General features: G+C 44.9%; 1 protein-coding gene across 4 annotated transcripts in view; it reads left to right on the plus strand.

The window, feature by feature from the left end:
- XYLB (xylulokinase) overlaps positions 1-25465 on the plus strand; it is a 50251-nt gene extending 24786 nt beyond the window's left edge. For 3 of the 4 annotated variants that reach the window (XM_038570463.1, XM_038570464.1, XM_038570465.1), the window contains 9 exons: positions 2040-2080; positions 2641-2756; positions 3521-3636; positions 4525-4598; positions 5964-6060; positions 13858-13916; positions 15028-15115; positions 17517-17611; positions 22444-25465. In XM_038570463.1, the coding sequence (XP_038426391.1) occupies positions 2040-2080; positions 2641-2756; positions 3521-3636; positions 4525-4598; positions 5964-6060; positions 13858-13916; positions 15028-15115; positions 17517-17611; positions 22444-22521 (764 nt within the window). In that variant the 3' untranslated portion in view covers positions 22522-25465. The remainder of the gene's footprint in view (positions 1-2039; positions 2081-2640; positions 2757-3520; positions 3637-4524; positions 4599-5963; positions 6061-13857; positions 13917-15027; positions 15116-17516; positions 17612-22443) is intronic. The other variant, XR_005376852.1, reaches the window with a different exon arrangement.
- The last annotated feature ends 1654 nt before the right edge of the window (positions 25466-27119 follow it).

Genomic DNA, 27119 nt, shown 5'->3' on the forward strand with positions numbered 1-27119 from the left:
GACAGGGGCTGTTGAGCAGGTGGAGTAAACATCTGCTGTCCTAAGGAAGGCTGACTTCCTTCTTAGAGCCTCTCCTGCTTCTCTCCATGGTGAGGGAGCGTGGCTCTGCATTGTATTTTGCTCTCCTTTTTTTTTTTTTTGCTCTCCTTTTAAACACATTTCTTTTCAGTTGTTTTCTGCCTTCAGCCCTCTTCCCAATTTCAACACCCACTAGCAGGATGTGGGCATCAAAAATAAATAGAGATACACATACCTCTAGGAGTGGAGTTTATGCCTTGAAATAGAGCAAATGGTCCTTGTTAAGATTCATTCTTAATAACGACAGTTACATTATTAGTACTATTATTATAATCCATATTTTCTGCAGTGCCTGCATGTATTTTGGGGATCAGGGAAAAACCTGATACAAATCCTTGTACCTCCTCTATCAACTGAAGTTGCTACTATTACTACAGGCAACACCACTAATAATGCTCATGGTGTTCCTCAGTCTGCTTCCAGCCTATCTGCTCTGGAGCTGAGGGCACAGCTAGCACATGCCCACCACACTTGTGGCCACCTTGGTGTCCTGGCTAGGACTTTCCCTCCAGGGACAGCCTTGGCTCTCCTGTAACCACAGGAGCCAGACAAAGGCCCCTCCCATCCCTGAGCGGTTTCTGTAGACTATCACACACAAAGTACAGAACCTAACAGAGGAAGGTTTGGAGAAGGGATCCCAGTGTTCCTGGTCCAAAGGTGAAGGAGAGGCAGAGGCTGGGGGACAATGGCCCAATTTCCACAGTGGCAAGGTGGAAGCTCCATGCTCTGTCGCTTGGGTTGAGGGGAAACTCCAGCCTGTGGTGTATGACAAGAAGCTCCCAGGGGACACTCAGGACCCAGTTCCCATTCACCCTAAAAGTTGGGAGGCCTAGCTTCCCTCAGAGAAGAAGACTTGGTATATGACCACCAATTTAGGGAAGTTCTGCCCTTTTGTGGCCTACATCTCTTCTTTCCTTTCAGAATGAAAATAACTTCTTTGAGTCTCATTAGGCATATCCTTGTACCTCCTCTATCAACTAGAAGAATGTCAGGGGGAAGAATGGGCCTTTTAAACCACTGAAGTGAGCTTCTGGGCATGTTTGAGCAGGAATGACAGAGAAGCAGCTTTCCAATCCTTTCTCTTGGACCTCGGTTTCAGGCTGAATGGTGGAGTTTTAACCAGGCAGGTAGCCATCAATTGGTCCCTCCCTAAGTCTGACCTTTAGTTTGCTGCTGTTTTAAATAATGCATTAGTTGCTCCTTCATTAAAACAACCACAATAACAAGCAAACAGACTAACCAAGGCTCAACGTTCTTTTTCTTAACTCACAAAGGGATACCTCTTCCCTGCAGAAAGGATCTGAATGACCAAAGGAAGGATGTAAAAATCATCCATTATGTCTTAACCCAGCGATAACCACAGCTAAAATTTTGATAGTTGTCCTTCTGCCTTCCTTTCTGTGCTCATGAGCAAACGTGTTATTTTAACTAACCCAGGCAATGTTTTTGTGCAGCATCATTCTAATGGTCGTCCAGGGCCCTCCTGTTGTCCTACCTTTATTTCCCATCCCTTACGGTGGCAGTTGCTGGGGTTTCCGGTGCTTGGGCAGCACAGATAGTGTCAACCTGCACATCCTGTCTTGTCCCTTATCCCCACAGGACAAGTTCTCAGAGGTGGGGCTCCTGGATCCAAGGCTCTGCCTCCCCCCCGCCCCCCGCCCCCTCGCCCCATGGCAGCAGCAATGGAGGACACCCATCCCTCCCACCTTTCTCCTTTCACTCAATCACTTGACATTTAGTGAGCTTAGATTAGAGGCCCTGACCCCAGGGACTATCCCCTTTGACCCCTGAGATCTTCCCTTGGGCCATCCTGAGCCCTCAGGTCATCCTGCTCCTGCTTCTACCCTAGCATGTGGATTGTTGTGGGAGGTGGGGGCTGGCTCCCACCTGGGGGTGACTGTGGTTTGCTTTGTGGCTCTCTCTGACCTCCAGCTAACCAGAGGCTCCCCTTCCATTCTCAGCATCGCTGGCAGGCATGAGGCTGGAGGAAGGTGACATTGCGGTAAGGCGACTTCTCATATACACAGGCAAAGCCAGAACTTTCTGCCATGAGGGACAGCATCTTTGCTGCTATTAGAGGGTCCAAAAGGCAGCTGAGGGGAGGGGATAGGAAGACCCAGGCCCCACGGCCTGCTCATATCTTCTTTCTTAGAAAGTCATGGCCTTTGCTGGGCAGGCAGGTCCCCTTGACAGTGGCCAGTCTTGGTGGGTACAGTGGTAGAGGGTCAGACATTGGGCCAGAGGACTGTGACCTCCCCAGATGAATAAAGAACACATAACTTGTGCCCTTCTGGGTGTAGTAGGAAAGTCACTTGGAAACCAATTGTCACCCAAACTTTAGATGCAGTTGTGGTTAGGTTCTAGAAAATTGGCCCACAGTTTCCATGAGAGCCTAAATCTGGTTGCTAACTTTGGACCCATATGGTGTGGGAGGGTCAGAGGAGGTTTTTCTGAGGAAGTGGCATTTAATCTGAGGTCTGCAGCATGAGGAGTGAAATGATGGGGGTCAGGGCCGGTGGACCTAGGCAGAGACATGCCTCATCTCTGCCCATTTCTTCCCAGGTCAGCCTGGGCACCAGCGACACCCTATTTCTCTGGCTCCAGGAGCCCATACCTGCACTGGAAGGGCACATCTTTTGCAATCCGGTTGATCCCCAGCACTACATGGCGCTCCTGTGGTAGGCTTGGTGGGCAGGAGGGAGTATAGGCAGCTCTGGCTCAGTCTGGAGCCCTCAAGTTATTCTGCTCAGCAGGCTCTTATGGCAGCTGAGACCCCAGGACTGATTGGGTTTTTCTGACAGCAGAACTTGGGGGGGAAGAACCCAGGATCTAGAGGCCTCCCCAAATCCAGGTTCCAATGCCATCCTCAACACCTATATCCTGTGTCACCTGGGGCAGACCCCCTGGCATTTCTGAGCTGTGCTTTGCACATAAAATGGGAAGAATGAAAGGTTTGCTTTATAGTGTTATGAGATGCCTAGCATGTGGTAGACCTTCAACAAATAGTAGGAAGGACATCCTGCCCCCGACAGTCATCATGGAAGAGGTGTGCTTTGTACTCTGATCACAGAGCTTTGAAAACCCACTAGAGTCTACTCAGGAGTTTCTAACCCTCTAGATCCCAGGAGCCATTGGAGAATATGTAGGTCTAGTTCCATTTTCCGGGTGCTATAATGTGTAGAAACCATAGCTCCCCCCCCACCCCACCCGTGTCTCCCTGGGGTGCCTTTGTGGCAACCTCTGTAAACAGAACCTGGGACAAGTGCATTTCCCAGTGATTCCCAGGGATGTTTGCTGGGCCCGATACCAGAGGGAGAACCTCAGATCTCTGCCATTCACTGGGGGTCTGCCCGGCAGCCCTTCTACCTGGGATTGTTCACTAAAACATGGGTCCATTGAACAAGCACTGGGTCCCCCCTCAGGATTGTGTGCTCTTCTGCAGCTTTAAAAACGGCTCCCTCATGAGAGAGAAGATCCGTGATGAGTCGGCTTCCTGTTCCTGGAGTGATTTCTCTAAGGCACTGCGGTCCACGGAGATGGGGAACGGTGGGAATCTGGGTAGGCTGTGCGGTGATGCCCAGACCTGTGAAGGGCAGCAGCTGCTGGCAGTGGGGATAGGGCCTGGGGCCCCGGGGGAAAGCATAGAGGAGGGCCATGGCGCAAGCCAAGGGAAGCCCTATCTGTCTATCCTGCTCTGTGGGCCTTCCAAACTAGTGTGAGACCCTATGATCTGTTCTTCATGCTTCGAGTGGAAGGTCAGGCCAGAGCTGCATTTCTGTCCCCCTCAGAGCCCCTGGTGACAGCATCAGAGATGGCAGCCACAGCTCCAGCTCTGCCCTGGCATGCCTCTCTATGTAGCTTTCTGCCCCAGATGCAGGCTTTCATTAGGAAAAGTACCCAGCATTGGGCCAGGCCATCTTAGCAGGGAGGGGGTGTGCCATCCTCCATCAAACCTGTGCCGGTATCTCCAGCACGGCTGGGCAGCCGGCTCTGGCCTCGGCCGTCTGGTAAGAGTGGGCAAAACTGTCTCTGAGCATCTAGCCAGGCCCTTCCAGTTCCCAGCCTTCCTGCTGCAGAGCAGAGACCGAGGGGTATTCTCCTGTCTTCTGGGGGACAGAGATGTGGGGTCATTTCACCCTATTCTTACCTAAGTCTTCGAGAAGCTTATCTTTTATCTTTGATTACTAACAGCAAATCTCTTCCTGGTCTTTTTTTTTTTAATCTTTTATTTTTTATTTATTTATTTTATTTATTTATTAGAGAGAGAGCATGAGCAGGGGGAGGGGCTGAGGGAGAGAGAGAATTCTAAGCAGACTCCATACCCAGCATAGAGCCCGATGTGGAGCTCGATCTCACAACCCTGAGATCGTGACCTGAGCCGAACTCAACAGTCAGATGCTCAACCAACTGAGCCACCCAGGTGCTCCCTTCCTGGTCTCGTTTCAGGTTTTTATTTTGACATAATGGAGATCACCCCTGAAATTATTGGGCGCCACCGATTTAGTGCAGAAAACCTCAAGGTACGTGTGGGGGTGTTACTGGAGAGAAATTGGCTCCGTGTTGGGGTATTAAATTGAACAGTCGCTTCTCAAGTTCTGCTAGTCTAGGGACTTTCTTTGTTCATTTACTCCGCGATTGCTAGAGCAAACATTTTGGCGTGCCAGAGTGCATTTCAGTGCTGGGGAATCTGCAGGATATAAAGCAGACGCCATTCTCTCTCACAAAGAGGAGTCCAGAACACCTAGGGCAGTGTCCCCTGATTGCCACTGAGAGTCTCAGAGCTTGTTGCCTTGACAGGCTAAGTGTGCTCTAAGGATGCACACTGTCTCCAGATCAGGAATTTCTTCCTGATTAAAAGCCTCTAGGATGGGAGACACTAAAAATTTATTGACTGCTGTTTAGCTCGAAGCACTGTGCTGGGGGTTTCCTGTGTCTCTCATTTACTGCTCAGAGTATCCTGGTATCCTGAAGTCCAAAGATGCTAAATCATGTGCCCCAGTCACCAGGGCCTGAGTGGTGGAGGAAGCTTCCAAACCCAGCCATCTCTGGCACTGAAGCTCCTGTTTTACAGGAGGCTACACCGTGTGGCCTTTCCTACGTGGGATTCAGTAACTCACGGTCTACTAACTGTTGCCGTTAGAGTTGACATCAGATTTGCGGTTGATGAAGTCATTACATATTGGGTTGTAGGTGGAAAATGTTACACAAAGTATATGGGTTATCTCAGTCTTCTGATGAAGGGTCTCTTTGGTTTCTGTTGTTCATACAGAGAAGATAAGCTTGTTCCTTTTTTCATAAACCCATCATGGTCTGTCAGGGAGACCTAGGGTCTGTCACTGGTCTCAGGGGCTAAGGCAGGGCAATGCTCGGGCTGAGGCCTGTCAGCATTAGCCTGAGGGACACGCCACAGCTGTGGATTCTCAGAGTCAGCCGGGTTCTCAGTATCAAACACCTAGACCAGGCACTGTTGTCTAATTTGATCATTATAACCACCCTGAAACACAGGTACCACTATTAACCTCCATTTTGTTAAGAAAGAAAATGAGGTCCAGCAAGTTTTATGTAACTTATCCAAGGCCATGGAGCTGAAGGCGCAGAGCTGAACCCTTGGCAGCCTGAGACTGAGCTCTCTGATGTTCTGCTTCCCCAAAGTGAGCATGAGTGAGGCTGGGAGCACGTATGTGTGATGTGTTTGTGTGAGCGTGTGTGACAGGTGCGTAGTCGATAAGAGGCCAGCTATGTGTGTGCTGCCCTGGAGGCCTGTGACATGCCAGGTCTGGGCTGGTGTGTAAACAGACAACACACACACACACACACACACACGCACACATGATGAAGGGACCACAGGGGGTTTTCATTCTATACCTACTTTCTCTTGGGGACAGGTCTCAGCATTCCCTGGGGATGTGGAGGTCCGGGCACTGATCGAAGGGCAGTTCATGGCCAAGAGGATTCATGCCGAGGGCTTGGGCTACCGAGTCAGTAAGTGAGCTGCTGGTGGGCTGTGTTCTGGGGCCAGGACCCTCCTGCCCTGAGGTACTTGAGACCCTTCCCAACCTTCAGGTCAGCCTTCACACACCAGTGTCTGTTGAGGCTTCATTATGGGGGCAGGACGGAGATGGAGTCTGGCCTCTGGTGGCTGGGGAGAAGGTGAGTCAATAGGTCCTTGGGGAGTAGGAGGAGGATTGTTCCTGCTTCTCTGCTCTGTCCCCAGTTGCCTGACCTCCTGGTGAGTAGCTGTAGCCCTTAGAGACCTTTCTGTAGCTTGGACCACCAACCTGCAGATGAAACATCCCAAGCTCTAGACCTGGAGAATGTGGGCAGTGCGAGTGGGCAGGGTCTAGGCTGGGACCATCTGCCTGTGGGGCACATTCTGGGCATTTCAGCTTGGATGTGGAAGAGTGGGGATGTGGAACTACTGACAAAACTTAGAGGTCTGGAGAGGGAAGGCAGAGCCGGGCAAGTTGGGGGAGAGGGGCACTCACAGAGGAAAGGGATTTTCTAAGAACTTGAGCTATGGAATGGGCAGTGAGTTCCCCTTCCTGATGGCACTGGAATGGTCTGGGGTGGGGGCCTCTGCTGGAGGGTGGAGTCCTGGTCTCTAAGAGGTATTTGTCCTTCTGGGCAGCAGCTGTTATCACTAGAGAGGGTAGAAAACCTCTTAAGCTTCTTCATTTTTCTCCATTCCATCACTCAGAGTGTAAAAAGAGATTCCCCAAAAGTCTCCAAAGATTTCAGAATCCCCTGAAAAGTGAAATCAGTGAGCAGGGCAGGTATGGTGCTGAGGTCGGCGCCCTGTGCCTGGCATGAAGGGTCCTCCGGCCAGGAGGAGGGGACACTTTGTTAGGGGGCTGGCTCCAACGGTGTGCCGGAAGAGGCAGGAAGAGCAAGGAAGTCCTCCTGGACCCTGGAGGGGTGATGGGATTATGCCACCCTTCCCAGCCTTTAAAGCAGTTTTATGCAGAAACGCATAAAATTACTTATCCTCTTAGCAAGCTTAAAGGCAATAGCAAACCTGTCTTGCCAGCTCTGCTGGGTTCCAAATAAGATTACATAAATGATCATGCTTGGAACCAAAAAACGGCTGCGCAGACATGAGGCATCCTTCTCCCAGCTGCTGTGTGTGTGTTCTTAGGTGACCTGCTTCTATAACTCAACGTTCTGTTCATGAATCCATCCATGTGAATTAGTGTAGCTACCAGTTGTCAGCTCTTGCACCATTGGGGTAGCGCATCACGTGATTATACCGTGATCGATTCATCCATTGTTCTGTGATGTTCATTTGCTCTTTCCAGTTCAGTATTAGGAACTGTGCTGCCATGAACAATCATGTATGAGTCCTTGGCCGATTTTTCTTGACTTCATCTCTTCGATTTAACAGATATTGGTAGTAAACTGACAACCTGAGTATGGGCTTTTGTTTCCAGAACTTGTCATGTTTGGCTAGCATCATTAATTCTTTAATGAAATACCTTTAGGTTGGGCCTGCTCACTCAGGTGCCACATCAGCACAGGTGCTGTCATATACTAGCCTAATCCACTTGGTTACTCCCTTATGGCCCCGCAGGCATTTCCATTGTTGGCATCTGAGTCTTGAGGCTTTACTTCTTTTTCTAGTAATTACTTTTTTTCTTTTCTTTTCTTTTCAAGATTTTTTTTGTTTTTCATGAGAGACACACAGAAATAGGGAGGGAGAAACAGGCTCTCTAAAGGAAGCCCAATGTGGGACTTGATTGCATGCAGGACCTTGGGATCATGACCTGAGCCAAAGGCAAACACGCAACCACTGAGCCACCCAGGTGTCCCTAGTAATTACTTTTAAAATTTCAACATATAGGGCAGCCCCGGTGGCGCAGCGGTTTAGCGCCGCCTGCAGCCCAGGGCATGATCCTGGAGACCTGGGATCGAGTCCCACGTCAGGCTTCCTGCACGGAGCCTACTTCTCCCTCTGCCTGTGTCTTTGCCTCTCTCTCTCTCTGTGTGTGTCTCAATAAATTAATAAATAAATAAATAAATCTTAAAAAAAATTTTTTCGGGCAGCCCCGGTGGCGCAGTGGTTTGGCGCCGCCTGCAGCCTGGGGCGTGATCCTGGAGACCCTGGATCGAGTCCCGCGTCAGGCTCTCTGCATGGAGCCTGCTTCTCCCTCTGCCTGTGTCTCTGCCTCTCATTCTCTCTCTGTGTCTCTATAAATAAATAAACAAAATCTTAAAAAAAATTTTTTTCAACATATATATAAACACATTGCTTTTGATCAACACTTAGAATTTACATTCTCTTCAGTAATTATATTCTCCACTGGAAGACATTCTATGTCCTCTCATCCATCTTTTCTTTACATCCAGTATTCCAGTTCCGAATGTTACTGTTCAGTGTATGGTATGCAGCAATAATTATTTAAGTTATATACATGGCAGCTTTCGTTGATTACCACTGTTTATTATATTGTACATCTAAGTGGTTTTGTATTTGGGTTTCATCTTGGCTTCAGGATGTCCTTGACTAATTCTTTCATGTGGTATGAGGGATGGTCTCTGACTATATGTTTAATATTTCCTTTCCAGTTAAATGCCACTGTTACAGTATGTGGAATTCTGAGTCAAAAATCATATTATTTTAAAACTTTGAAAATAACATTCTATTGTCTTCCAACTTTTAGTGTTGCTAGTGAGAAGCCCATCTGAATGGTATTTTTTTCCTCTACAGAATCTTCTAGAATCTTTTCTTTCTTTCTTTCTTTCTTTCTTTCTTTCTTTCTTTCTTTCTTTCTTTCTTTTTAAATTTTTATTTATTTATGATAGTCACACACACAGAGAGAGAGAGAGAGGCAGAGACATAGGCAGAGGGAGAAGCAGGCTCCATGCACCGGGAGCCCGACGTGGGATTCGATCCCGGGTCTCCAGGATCGCGCCCTGGGCCAAAGGCAGGCACTAAACTGCTGCGCCACCCAGGGATCCCTCTTTCTTTCTTTTTTTAAAAGATTATTTATTTATTCATGAGAGAGGCAGAGACATAGGCAGAGGGAGAAGCAGGTTCCCTGTGGGGAGCCCGATGTGGGACTCAATGCAAGGACCCCAGGATCAGGACTGAGCCAAAGGCAGAGGCTCAACCACTGAGCCACTCAGGTGCTCCCTAGAATCTTTTCTTTCTTAGCATTTTGAAATTTGTCAACTAAAGTCTAGGTATAGGCCTCATACCTAGAGATTATAAGGTACACCTACGTATACCTTTCGCCTGAATATATCTGACTTTTTCTAGCTTGGGAAAATTAATTACAGTAGTTCTCCGATGATTTCTTTCCTTTTATTTCCTCTGTTCTTTTTACTATTACTCATATTAGACTGGTGGTTTCCAACAGAGGTGATTTTGCTTTCCTAAAGGATATTTGACGATATCTGGAGACATTTTGGGTGTCACAAATAGAGAGTGCTACTGGCATCTCAACAGCAGAGGCCAGGGATAGTGCTGCACATTCTGTAGTGTGTGCAACAGCTCCCCACAGCAAATAATTATTCAGTCTAAATGTCAGCTGTTCCAAGGTTGAGAAACCCAGATGTTGGCCCTCTGGCCCTAATTACACTTTGCTCTATTTCATTATGGAACCTGTCACTATAGGGGCAACTGCCTGGCTCAGTTAAAAGAGCATGTGACTCTTCATCTTGAGGTTGTAAATTTGTGCCCCACATTGAGTGTAGAGAGGACATACATACATAAACAAACAAACTTTATTTATTTGTTTTTTTTAAACAAACTTTAAAAAAGATGAACTTGTCATTATCATGCTCTATTTTTAATGTATCTATCTGTTTATTGTCTGTCCTTCCCCAACTAGAATATGAGCTCTCTGAGAGGAAGAATTTCATGTCTTGTTAAACCACCCGTTCCCACTTCTTAAACCACTTCCAGGTGGGAACTGGGCTCTCCCTAAATATTTGTAGACCGAACAACTCTAAAAGGATAAATGATTCTGTGTCATATTACTTTATTTTTGTCTCTTTGCTTATCACTTTAAACTGTAGGGAATTTCCTGGATTGTATCTTTCAGGTTATATTAGATATTGTCAGGTTTATCCTACTGTTCAGGTTTTCTGCCTAAATGTGTTTGTATTCATAAGTTTTTTAATTTTTAGAACTCTTTGTCGTGTCTCAGTTCTTCTTCATAATGGTTTATTCTTCTTTTATGGATTCTATGCCCATTCAAATAAACCAACCAGAGAATAAATATCAGAATTTTTTCAGATTTGCCCTTTTGTTGCATGGGTTCTTTTCCTCGTAAGGTAGTCCATCCACATTGATCCTTCTGTTTCGGGCTGTTGGTTTTTCTCAATTGTCTTGGCTGTGGGTTTGTGGTACTGAATGAGGAACTGGGGTCTCAGTGTAGCAAGCCTAGGTTGCTGTTCAGGTGCAAGGAACCTTCTCCCAGCACCCACCACCCCTGCCCCACCTGCCCTCTCTAGGCTGCAGAAGTAGACAGGTGACAACAGGCAGATTTAAGTGGAAACTGGTGAGCATTGTACAAGCTTGAAAGCTGGAGTCCTCCCTACAGAGGCTCTCCCATGTGCCAAAATCAGCAGGATTTTATTCAGGTTGGAAGATGAATACAGCTTATTTTTCTAATGGGTACATGTCTGTCTCTTTCCACAGCTACCCTGGCAGCTCAGTGTTACCTCAAGTTCTGATTCCCATCAAGCCCTCGTGGCACCCTCCCCAGGTAGCAGCTCACTTTGGCTGGAGGGAGCTCTTTAACTTGAGGCCAGATGCTGCTGCTGCTCAGTGGAGTGGGTAGTGACAGAGAGGCTGAGAGTCTGCTTTTCTGAAATCATTGGTCTACTGTCAACGCATGAGGGTTCTGGCATCTCCACCAACATATGAAGCACCTTTGAATCCTTTGCTAATCTGATGAATGTAAACTAGTATCTCAGTGTTACTTTAATTTGTGTTTTTTTTTCCATTAACACAGCTCTTTGAACAGCTCTTTGTAACTTTACATTTTTTTCCTCCATGAATCGACTGTTTATATCCTTTACCATTTCCCCCATATTGAATTTCCCATCTTTTTCTTAATGATTTTCAGGAATTTATTATATACTTTGAATATTAGATCCATATCAGCTTTTTGGGTCACAAGCATCTTCTGTTATTTGTCTGTTAACCTTATTTTCCCATCTTCCAGTGCTGCAGAAATGTTTTTTTACATTTTGTACTGTTCGTGTAACTTCCACATTTAAGACTCTAATCCTTCTGGAGTTCATCTTTGTGAATGATATAAATTGGGATCCAGTTTAATATTTTTTCCACATGGTGACCCAGTTCTTTCTTCCCCCATTATATGTAATGCCCTCTTTATCATTTATCAAATTTTTATATACATGTGAGTCTCTCTCTGCATTCCCTTTTCTCCTCCATTGGTTTATCGGTCTGTTCTTAGAACAAACTATTATTATGGCTTGGTAGTATGTACTAGTTGGCCAGGGCTGCATAACAAAGTACCACAGATTAGATGGATTAAACAACAGATAATTATGTTCTCACAATCTTGGAGGCTAAAAGTCTGAGATCAACATGTCAGCAGAGTTAGTTTATCCCAAGTTCTCTTTCCTTGACTTGTAGATGCCTATGTCTTCACATGGCTTTCCCTTTATGTGTCCTAATAAACTCTTCTTATAAGGAAAGCAGCCATATTGGATTAGAGCCCACTTAATGGCCTCATTTCTATTAACTACCTCTTTAAAGATATATCTGTCTTTATCTCCAAATACAGTCACATCCTGAGGTACTGGGAGTTAGAACTTCGACATATGAATTTTAAGGGGATACAGTTCAGCCTAAAACATGTCTTAATATCTAATATAGCAATTCACCCCCTCATTTTTCTCTTTTCAGTGTGGTCTTACCCATTTATGGGTATTTATCCATAAATATTTTATGCTAAATTGATTCAGTTCTTTGAAAAAAATCCAGTGGAATTTTTATTTATGTTGCGTTGAATTTATAAATTAATGTAAAAACATGACACTTTTATAATGTTAGCTCAAACCCATCCAGGACCATGGAATATCTTTTAATTTACTTAGATATTCCTTTTTGTACTTTAAGAACAGTTTTGATTTTTTTTCTTTATAGAGACTTTTGAATTCATTGCTAAGGTATTTCCTGTCTACATTGCATTTCTGGTTACCATTGTGAAGGGTAATTTATTTTCTATCACATTTGCTAATTGATTATTGTTAGAAATGCCATTGCTTATTGCAAGTTGATTTTTGTGTCTGGCAATCTTATTAGTTTGCCTATTTTTAATTTTTCAAGTAGATAGTTTATTGTCTGTAAACAAGGATAGTTTTCTTTTTTCTTTTTTCTTTTTTTTTTAAAGATTTATTTATTCATGAGAGACAGAGAGAGTCCTGTATGAGCAAGAGGCAGAGACATAGGCAGAGGGAGAAACAGGCTCCCTGCAGGGAGCCCGATGCGGGACTCAATCCGGGATCCCAGGATCACAGGATCACGCCCTGAGCCAAAGGCAGATGCTCAACCACTGAGCCACCCAGGTGTCCCTATTTTTTTTTTCAATTCTTATATATTTATTTATTTTTCTTGCTTTATAGGCACAGCTAGTATAACTAGTACTATGTGACAGTATATTAGATAGTATGAGTCTATGTTTTGTTCCTACTATTAATTATCTATTGCTGTGTAACAAATTACCTCAAGAGTTAGCAGCTTAAAACAACAATGAACATTTATTATTTTATATGGTTTCTGTGAATCAAGAATTAGGGATTAACATAACTTGGGGGTTCTGGCTGAGGTCTCTTCTAAGGTTGAGGTCAGTATGTCATCTGGGCCTGTGGTCATCTGAAGGCTTGACTCAGGCTGTAGGATTTGCTTCCCAGGTGGCCAGCTCACACAGCTGTTAGCAGAACACTGGGGTTCCTCACCATGTAGGTGTCTCCATAGGACTGCTTGAGTGTCATCATGACATGGCAGTTAGCTGTCCCAAAGTGAGGAATCCAAGAGAGTGATCTACAACAGAACAAGATAGAAGTCTCAATGTCCTTTATGACCTGGTTTTGGAACACACACTCCACTATTGACACAATATCCTACTGGCCATGTGAGTCAGCCCCATTGATTGTGAGAAGGAACAACACGAAGTTAAATATCTGGAGGCAAGGGTCATTTGGAGGCCATTTTTTGAGGTCTGGGAGGCACACCAGTCATAAAATACTTTTAAATGCTTCTGTTAAGAATTTGTTCTAAATTTTGGATATATAGCCTTTATTAATTTAGTAAATTCCCTTCTATTCCTGGTTTGTTGACAGATTGTTTATTTAATGATTTTTTTTTATTTTTTATTTTTTATTTTTTTTAAATTTATTTTATTTTATTTTATTTATGATAGTCACAGAGAGAGAGAGAGAGAGAGAGAGACATAGGCAGAGGGAGAAGCAGGCTCCATGCACCGGGAGCCCGATGTGGGATTCGATCCCGGGTCTCCAGGATCGCGCCCTGGGCCAAAGGCAGGCGCCAAACCGCTGCGCCACCCAGGGATCCCTGATTTTTTTTTTAAAAAATGAAGACAATTAAGAGGTCAGCAGCCTCACAAGCAAATTATTTGTGACAAGCCTGCATGGACAGAACCAGCTTTGGGTCTCTCCTTGAGTCCTGTATGAGCAAGAGGCATTGGCCCAGTACAAGCCCGTTGTGGCTGAAGAACTCTGGAAAAAGTCTTTTTTGTCTTGGGAGATAGTTACAGCCATCAATTTTTTTTCTTTTCCTTGCAGTGCCCAAGACAAAGATTTTGGCCACTGGCGGAGCATCTCACAACAAAGACATCTTACAGGTATGTGCTGGTAGTAGGCCAAGCAGTAGGGCCTCTTCCATGTCTGTTCTTTCTAAGAGCCAGACACTGTCCAGTAAGGACTGCCTCTGTTCCCATTCTTGCAGATGACTGACAGGCTATCACATTCATGTTGCTGTCACTGTGTTACTGGGACATGCACATTTTGGGTTGTAGTCTGAGCATGTATCTTGAGGCTGTATCAACTATTGACTTCTAATATACCTTTCTTGGTCAGATTCTCTAAAAGAAGAGCCTGAGATGGGAGTTTTTCTATAAGTGGGTTGTTGAGAAGGTACTCCCAGGAGAAAGAGAGTGAGAGGTGCAGGTAGAGTTGGGGAAACGATAAGCAAGAATATGGTTTTAGCTGTGGTTCCATCCCATAGGGAAGATCTGAACCGTGAACTGTACCACAGACTTGGTTCCCCTTTGGGTAAGGGAGCCAAGTGGCTAACTTGGAGATTTGTGAGAAAAACCTCCTCTGAGAGGCATCCTCCGTTCAGCCAAGAGCAATTCCTTTGAGGAGGGGCAACAGTGAGCCATTGGCCACCAATACAGCATCTGGAGGAGAGAAGCACACCAGTCCAGGAATGGAATCCAGATGGGCATCAGTGGCATCTACTGTAATATTTCTGGTCAACTAAGACTCCCAAGTCTTTCCCATGAGGATCTCAGTAGAGATCCTCCATTTTTCAAATTATGTAATTTATTTTGGGGAGCTAAATGGAAATATTTATCCTTCTCCCTATAAGATATGCCAACTTAGTTTGGGTTTGTTTGAGCTTGTTGGCATTAGTGTCTACCTCCAACCATCTCCACCTTGACTGTTTGCTAAGTATACTTCCTAAGTCTTCCTCCTTGTCTTTGATAAAATGGTTAAATAGTGCAGGGACCTCCTGGAGAGTTGTGGCCCTCCACCAGAGACTTCCCCCCAGGTCATCCTGACTCTTCTTATCAGGGTGGCATGGCTGAGTGTACTTCCTTTAAGACAGTAGAGGTGGAATGGAAGGCATCAGAAGACGGGTGAGGAAAGAGAGTGTGGAAAATGTGTACCAAATGTGTCTGTTCCCTCTGAGGAACAACTTAGCACAGTAAGAACCTCCCCCCTTTCCAGGTGCTTGCGGATGTGTTTGGTGCCCCAGTGTATGTCATAGACACTGCCAACTCAGCCTGTGTGGGCTCCGCATACCGAGCTTTCCATGGTAGGTCGTGCAATGGGGAACAGAGGCTTCTAGAAGAGTTGGGGCACTGGCTGGGATGAGGAGGATAGAAAGGGGAGATTGAGATGTTCCCAGTCTTTAGGGACATCTAAAACTTGGGCTTTAGTTTCATTTTTCTCCCTCCTAGCAGGCAAGAACCAACCCACCAAACCTTCTGTTCTTTTATTCTGTACTTAAAGTGGGGAAAGAAAAGTAGGTCCCTAAGTGAATGAGGCCCCAAGCTCAGCACAGGGACATTGGGAAAGGATGCAGGATATGCTTGAGGGCACATGAGCATGGGTCTGGACACCTGTGGGCAGGAGAGGTGGATGAAGTCCAGGGCCATCGTTTCAGCCAATGCAGGAAGTGGAACAAAGCTGAAGCCTTCAGGGCCAAACAGTCCAGTACCCTGGACAGCTCCACAGCGGCCCATTGCACTGATGAAGGCCTCACTGAAACTCAGATCTCCCGCATCAAGGCAGGTTCTTCTGGGAGCAGCCCATGCCCACAAGGGTCCCAGTTAGTCAATTTGTCCCATTCTCTGCTTGCTCAGACTGCTCCTCCAGCTGCCCACTTATCTCAGGGGCCCTCTTCTCTCTGGCAGTTCCATTCTTCATCCATTTACTCTTAACTTTTTTTAACACACCTATTTAAACTTATATTTTCCTATCAACATTGAAAATCAATCAGGGACTAGATCCTTCTCTGAATAATTAACCTCTTACTCTTTTACTCCCCTCCATCTCCACTCTTTCCACCTTATCCCAGTTTGTACCACCTCCTTGTCCTTGATCCTTGTCAAGATCACAATTTCCAAATTGTGTTTTTAATTAAACTTGACCTCACATTGGCTTTTATTTTTACTTCCCTTTATTTATTTATCTCTCTTCTCTCTCTCTCTCTCTCTCTATTCCTTGCAGTTTCTTTCTCCTTTTTCTCTTCTGTGATTGTTTTGTTGGACTCTACAACCTAAATAAGTTTAAGAGGGGATTCAGTAGGTGATAATTTTGGAGGCCTTACATATCCAGCATGGGCTTTGTTTCACCCTCCAAAATAATGGTAACTTGTTCATGCAAAGGACTCTTAAGTTCAAAATGCTTTTCCTCAGCACCTTGAAAACACTATTCCATAATCTACTGGCCCTTAGTGTTGCCCACGAAAAGCCCGCGGCCCACTTCTCACTCCTTCTGCCAAAGCAGGAAAGGCATTGCCCTTTACAGACTCCACTGCTATGTGGCACTCTGTTTCTTTTTTATTTCTCCTTTCCTGTGCCTGTTTCATTGCCAGAGGTTAGCTGGGGTACTGCCTCACTCTGCCTTCCAAAACCGAGCCCCAAGCTAAATCCTAGCACACCGGTCCTCACTCTGAGGTATATTAGCCACTTCATGTCTGTTCTCCCCCAGCTGCATCCAGGATGAACCTCACATGTAGCCAGTCTCTGAATGAGTGGAGAAGGGACTGGTATCTTTTGATTGGTCTCCCTGCTGGCGACCCCACCACCCAAACATTCTCATGCAGCTCTGAGCTGAGATAACCCAGCATTGGGTTGGAAACTGGGCCTTGTGTCTTCACCTCCCTCACTCATGGTGTCCCTGTGCTTCCCTGCCAAGCTGATACTACATCAGCCTTAATTGCCTAGAAACTCCTTACTTTTCCTGTCCACCTATGGCAGCGTTCCCTCTTTTCCAGCCCTGCACTCATATTTATGGAGTGCCTCTGGTATGCAGGCAGTGTGCTAGGCACCAGGGCTTTTCTGAAGACCCAGTCCCTGGCTTCACAGAGCCGTGGGCTTGGCAAGGGAGGGACCTTACATCTGCAGCCAGAAATTATAAGAAGTCCCCAAGGACAGTAGATGATACTTCAGGGTGGAGGGTTAGGGAGCCTCCAGACAAGTGACATTGTTTGCTGCAGCTTATCTGAGAAGAAGAGCATAAGTCAGTGAAGAGAAGGAGACAGGAATATTTGACACGGTGAATAGGCTCTGAGGTAGGAGTAATTGTAAGAAGCCTGGGTGGCTTCAGTGCACTGAGCCATAGGGAACGGAGCTCTGTGAGCGGGAAGAGGCAGGCAGACCTTCCTCTTCTGTTAGGTGACAAGGGTTAGCTGCCTTGCTGGGACAGGTGCTGTCACAGTGAGCAAGACAAACTAGGCCCTGCTGGAGAGAAATCTGCATGTGAAATTCCTCTTCTCTCTCTCTCTCTAACAGTTTTACTGAGGCACAATTTACATGACATAAAAGTTAACCAATTTTAAGTGTACAACTCGGTGATTTTTAGTAAACTTGCTGAGTTGTGCAACCATCACCATAATCCAGTTTTAGAATATTTTATCACCCTAGAGATAAGATGCTAATTAACATCTTCATTTGCTGCATCACTAATGTGAAATGAGCTTTCTCTTCTAGGCCTTGCTGCTGGAACAGACCTGCCCTTTTCAGAGGTTGTGAAGTTAGCCCCAAATCCCCAATTAGCTGCTACCCCATCCTCAGGAGCTTCTCAGGTGAGAGACCATCAGAATTTGGTCATAGGCTTTGTATTGTGAAAATCAACTACAGCTAACTCTTGAACAACACAGGGTGTCAATCCCTTTGCTGACACGAAAATGTACATATAACTTTTGACTCCCCCGAAACTATTACTAGCCTGTTGTTCACCAGAAGCCTTACTGATAACATAGTCAATTAACACATATTTTATATATTGTGTGTTATATACTGTATTATTACAGTCAAGTAAACTAGAGAAATGAAAATGTCAAGAAAATAATAAGCAAAATACATTTACCATCTATTCTATCAAAAGAAATCCACCTATAAGTGGATCTGCACAGTTGAAACCCATGATGTTCAAGCTCAGTTGTAGGTTCTTTTTTCCAAAAGATAAGTTTTGCTCTGTCACTTAATATAAAGTTGATGTGTTCAACTTATGGGGAAATCCAACTTTTTTGTTTTTAATTGTCAAGAGAACAGAGCAGAAGAAGCCAAGTTTTCAATTGAGATTCAAGACACTGCTGATTTTATAGCTCCAAGGGTCAGATAGATTGCTGAGTATATCTTCAGTGCTCCATATGCCTCAGGATGGGCCCTTATATTTCACTGGCTCAGAAGCCACAGAAAGACTGTCACTTAAATGCAAGATGTGCTGCGTTTCTAGGACTCAGAGTGAAGTCTGGATCCAGGACAGGGGTGTGGTTCCCCAGGCCAGGAAATCCCTGTGAAGGCAGACCCTGCTGGTTACAGATTGGATTCTCTGGAAAGCAGACACTGAGATGCTGATTAAGGTTTAGGAGATTTACTGGAGGTGCTCTTGGTATCTACATTTGTGTAGGAGGAAACAAGGCAGGACAGGGCAGAAGGAGGAGGTGAGCCACAGGGCAATCTCAGTGGAGCCCTCAGCCAGTCCTAGAGGAAGTTCTGAAGCTGGGCAGGCTCTCTGGACTTAAACCCAGTTGAGATGAGGGGGCCGGGCCTTTATATCTCAGGTCAAGGAGTCTCTGCCCTCAGGCCACCCCAGGATGAGGTAAAGCATCTTTCTGTAGCCAAAGCAATCGCCAGAGGGGGCCATCAGCTGAGGGCTGGGAGAATAAGTTCTTCATTCCTGAAGGACAATCTGGCTGGTACAACACAGCATCCACCATACCTCTATTCCTATTTGCAGAAGGTTCTGGCAGCCCAGGAGCAGGGTTGCACAGATGGAGGGCATCATTACCAGTTGAGCAAGTAGCATGAGCTGAATTCATGCTTGCACCAGATTTCCTTGGCCCTAACATGCCGTGGGATGATACGAAATGGGCCCAGGAGGATACTGTGCACATGCTGTGTCTGTGTCTCAGCTGAGTGACCCCAGGCTTAGGAAACTCCCAAATTATAAAGGAGTTGCAAGCAGATCTGCTCAACCTTTGTCCTTAAGAAAGACATTTCTGTACTAGCCTACTCAGCAAATAAATTTTCCCTCTATCCCAGAGGGCAACTCTATCTCTATCTTCCATTGCTGTTTGCTGTATAAACATTGAAAAGATAGACTGCGACAAAGCTGTCACCAGACATGTGAAACTCCATGGAGAATTGCCTCTCAACATATCTTAGAACAGAAGCTCCCAGTTTCCAGGTGACTACATGCCCTCCACACAAAGGTGTACCCAGGTTCCTATTACTTTGTCCTTAAGTTGTATGTCCTTACCTTTAAGAGTCAGCTCAATGCAGTAGGAAGGCCCTAAACTGATATAAAGGGCCTTCGGGTTCAGATTCTTATCCTGCCTTTCCTTTAACATACGACCTTCACGTGACCTTGAGCAGCATTTTTTTCATCTGTGAAGTGGGGACACCATCTGGTCCTGCCTACTTTTAACCTGCTAATTGTGAGGCTTAAGAAGAATCTTTGACTATAATCTCTTTGCTATGTAACAAGAAGTGTGAAGGTAGTCGTCAGGGTTGGTTCAGTGGTTCAATGGTGTCAGGGCTCTGGGTCATATTCCCTGCAGTTCTACAGCTCAGCAACATGATGGGAACATGAGAATCACATATGTCATTTATAATTTTCTAGTAGTCTCATTTAAAAAAAAGTAAAAATAAATAAATGACTAATTTTAAAGATATATTTTATCTAATCCAGTATGTCCAAAATAATGCCATTTCAATGGGTAATCAATAAGAAAAATTACTAATGTGATATTTTAACATTCCTCTTTTTTGTATGAAGCTTTTGAAATTTGGTGTGCATCTTATACTTGGAGCACTAGTCATGTTTCAAGTGCTCACAGACATATATGATTTATGGCTACTGTATTGGGTAGTATGGCTCTAGATGTGCTCCAAATGATCACAGGCTATCTGCAGCTGCTCCAAACATCACGCTCCCTCACCACTGTATCCATAGGTAGGAATGAGAGCATGGTGTTGGGCAGCCTCTCTTCACACACTTTTTGCTCATCAGAAAGAGAATACTAATCTGTTCCTCTCAATTCCCCCACCAGACTGCCACACGGTCGTATGGTCACCTGTGGTTGTAACCATGGGGCAGGTTCTGGCTCCTTTGTCCTCTAGAAGGAGGCCTACAAGGGAGAAGGTAGTTGGGGAAAGCATTAGGGCAGCAGACAGCTTCACCTGCCTCATTATAGGTAGCAAACACTCTGTGTGTGTATCAACACCTTCCCTGGCTTGCCCATGACCAAAGTGACTAAAAAGCTCCTGGGACTCTGTACCATTAACCACATGTGTAACCTCAGGATCCTTCGTGACACCAGGCTCCAAGCAGCAACAGTCTGTGACTGTTGGTGTAATGACCTATTTGAGGACTGCTTTGTAAACTCCTTGGGAGCAGGGGAGCATCCTCTGTGTTCTCTCTATGGCACATACAGCAGTGGTTGTGCTCAAGTGGAAACTCAAAACTGCACCAGTGCTTTCTCTCGGCTCAGCAGAGAAATTGCAATTTCCTCCTGACAGAAGATCAAAGCGCCCCCTGAGTTCTCTTCTCTGTCACCTTCAAAGAGCTGCCCCAGATGTGCCAAGAGTGCGCCTTGGTTGTGTAATTAGTTTTTAAAGTACTTGACTTTGGAGCTAATTAAGCCAAATGAAGGAGTGGGATTGGCATGAGCTAGTAGTGGCATTTGTGAGACTCAAGGAAACCTAGGTCCCTTGGTCTTTAAGTGTTGCTGATCTATTAGACACCATGTGCTCACCTGAAGTGCCCACATTTCTCAGGCTAGGCTTATAGAGCCACAGGAGAAAACAGCTTTAAATAAAGGAGGGGAGGGCAGCCCAGGTGGCTCAGCGGTTTAGTGCCGCCTTCAGCCCAGGGCCTGATCCTGGAGACCCGGGATCGAGTCCCACATCAGGCTTCCTGCATGGAGCCTGCTTCTCCCTCTGCCTATGTCTCTGCCTCTCTCTCTCTCTGTCTCTCATGAATAAATACATAAAATCTTATATATATATATATAAATATATATATATTTATATAAAGGAGGGGACGGGGAATGAAGGAATGAGGTTAAGCATGTGGGGTTATGGGCGGCTCCTGGTTGGCTCGGTTGGATTCTTGATCTTAGGGTTGTGAGTTCAAGCCCCACATTGGGTATAGAGATTATTTAAAAATAAAATCTTAAAAGAAAACCTCTTCCCCTTATTGATTTTGGTTTATTACATAGCACACTGTATATATAATTTTGTAGCCCACTTTTAAAAAAAATACTACAGTACAACATGAGTATTTACATTCTTAAAAATGAGCATACACATTATTTTTAATGACTGCATAATAATCTGGCTAATGAATCATAATTGTGCATTTTATATGTCTTAGAGCAGTTGCTTTTAGTTTCTTAATTTTTATAATTGAAATTATATGGGTAAAAGGTGAACAGAACCTTTTCCTATTCTGCATGAGAATTTGAACCATGGTTCAATTTCTAGCTCTGTTGCTTTTGAGACTTAAAAATGGAATGTCAACAATATTACTATGCAACATTGCTTATGTACAAATGGCCTTTACTTAGGGCATCGTATCTGGAGTGGGAAAACCATATATACTTGGGAAGTTATACTTAGGGCTTCCCTGAGTCCAGTGACATCTCATGGGCATGTGTCTTGCCTATGGAGTAGTTACAAGAGATACTCCTGTGGGGCATGAGGTTCCAAAGCCACGGTGGTTCTTTGCACCTGTACCATGTGGATTTCACGTTTGCACCTGAGCTGTAACATGGCGGGTCAGGGAGACCCTTTCCTGGACACTTGTGCAAACTGCTATAAGGACCACTATGTGGCCTTTCATTCAAGAGGAGCACTTGCAACCACTGTACCAATAGGTATGTTTCTCTAGTTTATCCTTTTGAGGGCCAAGGTGTTGTCCATGGTAGTCTTAGGAAACTGGATGGTTAGTGTCTAAGAAGATCCTTCATAGGCCTGGCATCCCATATTTAGGATTGTTTCCTTAGGGGAGCTTTGCAGAAGTAGAATGACTGAGTCAAAGGCTATGGACATTTTCAAGCCCTTTACTACCAACATATAGTCAAGGTGATTCCCAGAAGAGTGGTACCACCAACTTCACCAGCCATGAGACAAGATGGCATTGCCAGGTACCTTCACCAGAATTTTTAAAAATCTTGTAGATTTGATAACAAATTTTTGTCCTAATTTGCATTTTTAAAAAATCTTAAACTGTAGGTTTGAGAACTACTAGCTTTTCCTCTTTTGTGAATTGATACTTCCTTTCTTTTGCCCAGCACAAGCACCTAAATTGCAAGTAAATGGGATGCTAAATTTTAAAACTGCAGGCTGCAAAGAGATCGAAGAGGCACCTCTCCCTCCCCATTCTAAACTGCTCTTTTTGTCCCTCTAGGTCTACGAGGCCCTTCTCCCGCAGTACGCCAAGCTTGAGCAGAGAATCCTGGCCCAGACCCGGGGGCCTCCAGAGTGAATGCCTTGGGCCCAGGCACCCCTGTTAACCCTGCGTTCAGACTCCACTGATCCCATTTGGAGACATGCTCCTCCTGGACAGCAGGGATCCTCTTACTTGTCCTAAGGGAGTACCAGCCCACCTGACTCTGCAGTGCTCCAGCCCTGCCTGGGACCACCTGAAACCCACCTTAGCACACCTTCCTACACTTAAATGGACCCTTTTTCCCGGAACAGGAAAGCATCTGTCTTTTCCTGTCTAACCTGGGAGGCAAGAGAAAACAGTGAGACTGGGATATGTCCAGTAAAAACTGTGACTGTTGGCCTTTTAAAGGCAGAAGTAAAGCTAATATAGGACCTCAATCAGGAGAACAGGGAGACAGAGCTGTCCCCCATACCCTGACCCCAGCAACCCCTTCCCCAACTTGGTCTTTTTGGCTAGTCCTCCCCCAAAATAACCTGCAGCCACCTTCTCTTGCCCCATACTGTAACTCCTGTGGTCCATCCCTACCCCTGCAAAGCCTGACCCCCCCACCCCATCCCCCAGCTGCTTCCTCCTTCCTCATTTCAGGGCTTCCTAGGGTCTTCCTTTCTTGTCTTCTCCATGCTCACCCCTCCTTCAAGTTTTGGTCTTCTCACCCTCCAGCATCTGCCCCTTCATCCTCCCTAATCTCTCCTCCCTCCCCATGCCCACCTGCTGTAACTTCTTCCCACCCAAAAAGCTTGACCTGTTGAACAGGCTTCTTGTCTCCTCCCATCAGCTCTGCCCACAGGCTGCCTGACTCCCTGGCACACCAGACCACGTTCAGGGGCCCTCTCTCAGGTGATACAGGGGAGCACCTCCATCCCTCCATCCCTTCCTTCAGAAGAATTTCTCAAATTCTGGATTTTGTTGATTCTATTCACGTACATACTCTCTGTCTTCTGTATTTCCTGTAAATTGGTGGTTGGGACTAATACAGAGCTCCTCAACCTCAATACTATTAGCATTTGGGGCTGAATAGGTTTTGGTTGTGAGGGGGCAGCAGTGTCACTGGCCTCGATCCACCATATGCCAGTAGCACCCCTTCCCCAAGTCATGACAATTCAGGATGTCTTCAGGCATTGCCACACATCTGGTGGGGATGGGAAGACAAAATTGCCCCTGGTTCATAACCACTGACCTAGAAATTTGATCCGATGCACATGTGATTATTTCCCTTTTTATTGTCAGACAACTTCATAAGATGGTGGTGTATTCTTCTTTCAGAAGGCACCTAATGTCTGGTTTTCTTAATGGGTTGATTCCCAAGCATCCTCTAACAGCAAGTAGGTTTTTATTTTCAGTGTCAATACGATACATTTAATATATTCTATGTATTTTTATCTATTACAGTAATTATTTCTACCTTGCCTTCTTTTTGATAGTCATTCTTTCCAGCTTCTCTCCTGCTTTCCTGATATTTCATTCCTTCTTTCTTCTTTACTGATATGAGCACTCCTTGTGTACTCCTTAATTATTGCTTGGCCCCAAATCTCTGTCCCATCCCTCTTCTCTCCCATTCTGTCCCCTGATATTTCATTCCTTCTTTCTTTTTTTAAAAGATTTAATTTATTTATTCATGAGAGAGAGAGAGAGGCACAGACACAGGCAGAGGGAGAAGCAGGCTCCATTCCATGCAGGGAGCCTGACGTGGGACTCGATCCTGGGTCTCCAAGACCACACCCTGGGCTGAAGGCAGCCCTAAACCGCTGAGCCACCCAGATGCCCTTTCTTTTTTACTGATACGAACACTCTGTGTACTCCTTCTTAGTTATTGCTCAGCCCCAAATCTCTGTCCTTATCCCTCTTTCTCCCCCATTCTGTCCTCTCTTATTGGATGATTTCATCTCTTCTTGGGTTTCAACCACTATATATAAGCCAGGAACACCCAGATCTTTATTTCCATCCAGAACTCTCCTTAGAGTCTATCAGAATTCTCAGAGGGGTACTTCAGACTCCACTTATCTTCCCTTGCCCTTCCCCAAACTTCCTCCTTTTGTGTTCCTATTTCAATGAACTGGTGCCCGCTGTTCGTTCATCCATTCATTGAAGAACCCAAACCCCAAATGCAGTTGTCCTCCCCCTTTCTTTGTCAGATAAGTCACCAATTGAGTTTGGTTATTCCTTTGGTAACTCCTAAAGCAGTTCCTTTCTCTGTATCCCTCCTGTTTTATCTTAGATCCTTTTATTCATTGCTCAAATTATGACAGAAGCCTACATAGAAAGTCCTGTGTGATCTGCTTCCTGCAGAATCCCCCAAATTTTACCTCTGCTGCAGGCCCCTGCCTGTTTTGGGACTTCGATTAAATCAGTCTATTTGTGGTTTCCACCCAGAGTGGAAAAATGCTGCAAACTGGATCTGAGACCTGGTTGATCAGAGAGTATAGGGGGAAGACAAAAGGAAGAAGTTTAGAAAGTGGGTGGGACCAGCATCATCACTTCTGAGAGAGATGGAGTCATCTTGAAAGGAAGTGGTGCCCCTAGCAAGCTTGGTGGTTGAAAGGAAAAAAGAAAGCTAAAGATAACAGCCTGTCAATAGCAAGTCAAAGATTCAGAAGAAGATGGATAACTTCCCCACCCCTACTACCTAGACATTACTTATTAAATAAGTTTTACAACATTGATCAACAGAAAAAAGTTCTCTTGGATCAAGAAACAGAAAGGACCAGTCAATCCATCTCCCATTTTACCTTTGCCCCCATAGAGTTGCCTGTTATCACAAGCATGTCAATATAACTAGAAAAAGGAACTCACTTTGTATACAAATATATGAAGAAAACAAAGAATAATAACTTTTCAAGCTGATGAAATAGTCCAAAATAAAGAGAACAAAACAGTAAACTGTAACAACCCTCCAACATAAACTCTAGAATTTTGAAACTGAATATGAATATGAATACCACAGTTCAGAAAATGCAAAACTCCGAATAAAAATGAAAAAACACAGGCATATGTGAAGAGAGAAATGACCAAGCTTGGGAAAGAATTTGAACAAAAAATTAAAATCATCAGATATAAAGACGAAACCACAACATACTCAAATAAAAGAGATGACTACAAGTGCAGTAAAGCATACAGAATATGGGAATGACAGGGCAGCCCAGGTGGCTCAGCGGTTTAGCGCAGCCTTCAGCCCAGGGCCTGATCCTGGAGACCCGGGAACGAGTCCCACATCAGGCTTCCTGCATGGAGCCTGCTTCTCCCTCTGCCTGTGTCTCTGCGCCTCTCTCTCTGTCTCTCATGAATAAATAAATAAAACCTGGGCAGCCCTGGTGGCACAGCGGTTTAGCGCCGCCTGCAGCCCAGGGTGTGATCCTGGAGACCCTGGATTGAGTCCCACGTCAGGCTCTCTGCATGGAGCCTGTTTCTCCCTCTGCCTGTGTCTCTGCCTCTCTCTTTCTCTCTGTGTCTCTATGAATAAATAAATAAAATCTTTAAAATAAATAAAACCTTTTAAAAAAAAGAGAATATGAGAATGACAAAAGCTAAGCAAAAAATACACAGGAAGAGCTGAAAAGGTCCAAAACAAAAATGATAGGTAAAGAAGAAGTAACAGATAAAATTGGAGCTCCCAGAAGCTACCAAAAAAGACAGTGTAATTGGTTAATACTTAAAACTGCCCCAGGAGAAATTTCTGAAAAATTAAAAAGAAGACTTGACGCTTGAAGGGCCCCTTTTGTTACATAGAAAATTGACCCAGAATGATCAACTGGACCTATCCTAGCAAACTATTAAAACTTTGAAGATGAAGTAAAAAACCCTTTAGCCCAATAGAGCTAGTCTCTTAACAAAGGAAAGGTCAGACTGGCATCAGACTTCACAAAAAGTAAGTAGGAGTGGAGCAACAACAATAACAAAAAAGGAGTGGAGCAACATTTTCAAGAAGTTAAAAAAGATGGGAACTAAGAATAAGTATTTTATATCCAGCTAAGCTGTCCTTTAAGTATCAAGGATATGTATGTTTAAATCGTGAGAGCTCAGGAAATATCGTACTCATAACCCCTTAGGATCTTACTAAAAGGTAGGCTCCAACCAACTAGGAGATGATTGGGGAACTTCAGCAAAAGGACTAATGGTGAGCACTGAGTATCTTCAGTTTCAGATCTAAGACCAAAAGGAAAGTGGAGAGGGCAGCCCGGGTGGCTCAGTGGTTTAGCGCCACCTTCAGCCCAGGCCCTGATCCTGGAGACCCAGGATCGAGTCCCTGCATGGAGCCTGCTTTTCCCTCTGGCTGTGTCTCTGCCTCTCTCTCTCTCTCTCTCTCTCTCTCATGAATAAAGTCTTTTTAAAAATTTTTAAAAAAATGAAAGTGGAGATGGGGTGGAAGAATAGAATCAAGTGGTATATGCTTTGATAAGGTAAAGGTAAATGAAAAAGAGGACAGTACAAAGTCTTGCAAAGGCAGTATGTACAAGGCAAAGAGTATCATTTAAAGTTGACAAACCAAGTAGTTGGGGCTTAAAGAAAAGAGAGACTAAAAGAATTATATATAGGTAATAGTACAAAGATAATCAATGGACAAAAGGTAGAAATTTCCCTCAGTGCCCAAAGAAACGGTAGTAAAGGCAATAAGTTGCATAGTGAAAAACATGCAGTGA

The sequence above is a fragment of the Canis lupus genome, chromosome 23, assembly GCF_011100685.1.
Source record: "Canis lupus familiaris isolate Mischka breed German Shepherd chromosome 23, alternate assembly UU_Cfam_GSD_1.0, whole genome shotgun sequence".
Taxonomy (NCBI): Eukaryota; Metazoa; Chordata; class Mammalia; order Carnivora; family Canidae; genus Canis; species Canis lupus.